Source organism: Corvus brachyrhynchos, unplaced genomic scaffold, assembly GCF_000691975.1.
Source record: "Corvus brachyrhynchos isolate BGI_N302 unplaced genomic scaffold, ASM69197v1 scaffold307, whole genome shotgun sequence".
Lineage (NCBI taxonomy): Eukaryota > Metazoa > Chordata > Aves > Passeriformes > Corvidae > Corvus > Corvus brachyrhynchos.
In genome coordinates, this window is record NW_008239288.1 from 2,368,685 (window position 1) to 2,369,296 (window position 612).

The 612-nt window shown below is 38.4% G+C and overlaps 1 protein-coding gene across 16 annotated transcripts in view; it reads right to left on the reverse strand.

Annotated features, from left to right (window-relative positions):
• Window positions 1-612, reverse strand: part of CELF2 (CUGBP, Elav-like family member 2) — a 549,582-nt gene that overhangs the window by 102,345 nt on the left and 446,625 nt on the right. For all 16 annotated transcript variants that reach the window (XM_017740369.1, XM_017740364.1, XM_017740366.1 and 13 more), the window contains one exon: window positions 181-263. In XM_017740369.1, the coding sequence (XP_017595858.1) occupies window positions 181-263 (83 nt within the window). The remainder of the gene's footprint in view (window positions 1-180; window positions 264-612) is intronic.

Consider the following 612-nt stretch of genomic DNA (forward strand, 5'->3'; position numbering starts at 1 on the left):
GCAACTGCCTTTGAACATGATGCCATTGCTACAGGATTGGCACCAATACAGGACAGACCATCAGCTTAGCCACTTTCCTTGCAGAGATCAAGGTCATTTGGGGCACCCAGCAGCATTGAGAGCAAAAGGGCTATTTTTCTGGCAATAAAATAATTAGGATCGAAAAGTAAATGTACTCACCCCAGGTAAAGTTTTAATATTGTGCAGTGCATTCTGTGCCTCAAGAGCAGCTTTTCTTGTATAAAATGTTACGAAACAACAACCTATAGAGAGAAATGAAAAGCTTTCAGAAATTAGTGAGTATGATTTGTGAGAGTACAATAGGGAGGGAGAAAAAACAGTGGTTGAACAACACATTATGAAAGCTAGAAAAGTGAATTATCCTGAGGCGCCTCAATGACATGAATAAAAGATAGCTTGCATAGTTTAAAATAAAAAGTCCCCCCCTGTGCATTGCATCTATAGCACACCTGCATTGTTAGTGAACTGTAATCACTTAGAAATTGTTAACCAAAATCCAATTGGCTTTGTACATTGTAAATAAGGTTATATTTTTCTGAAGGCTCCTCATTATACTTTGAATATAAGTAACATGGCAGGCTCAAGGCGCAG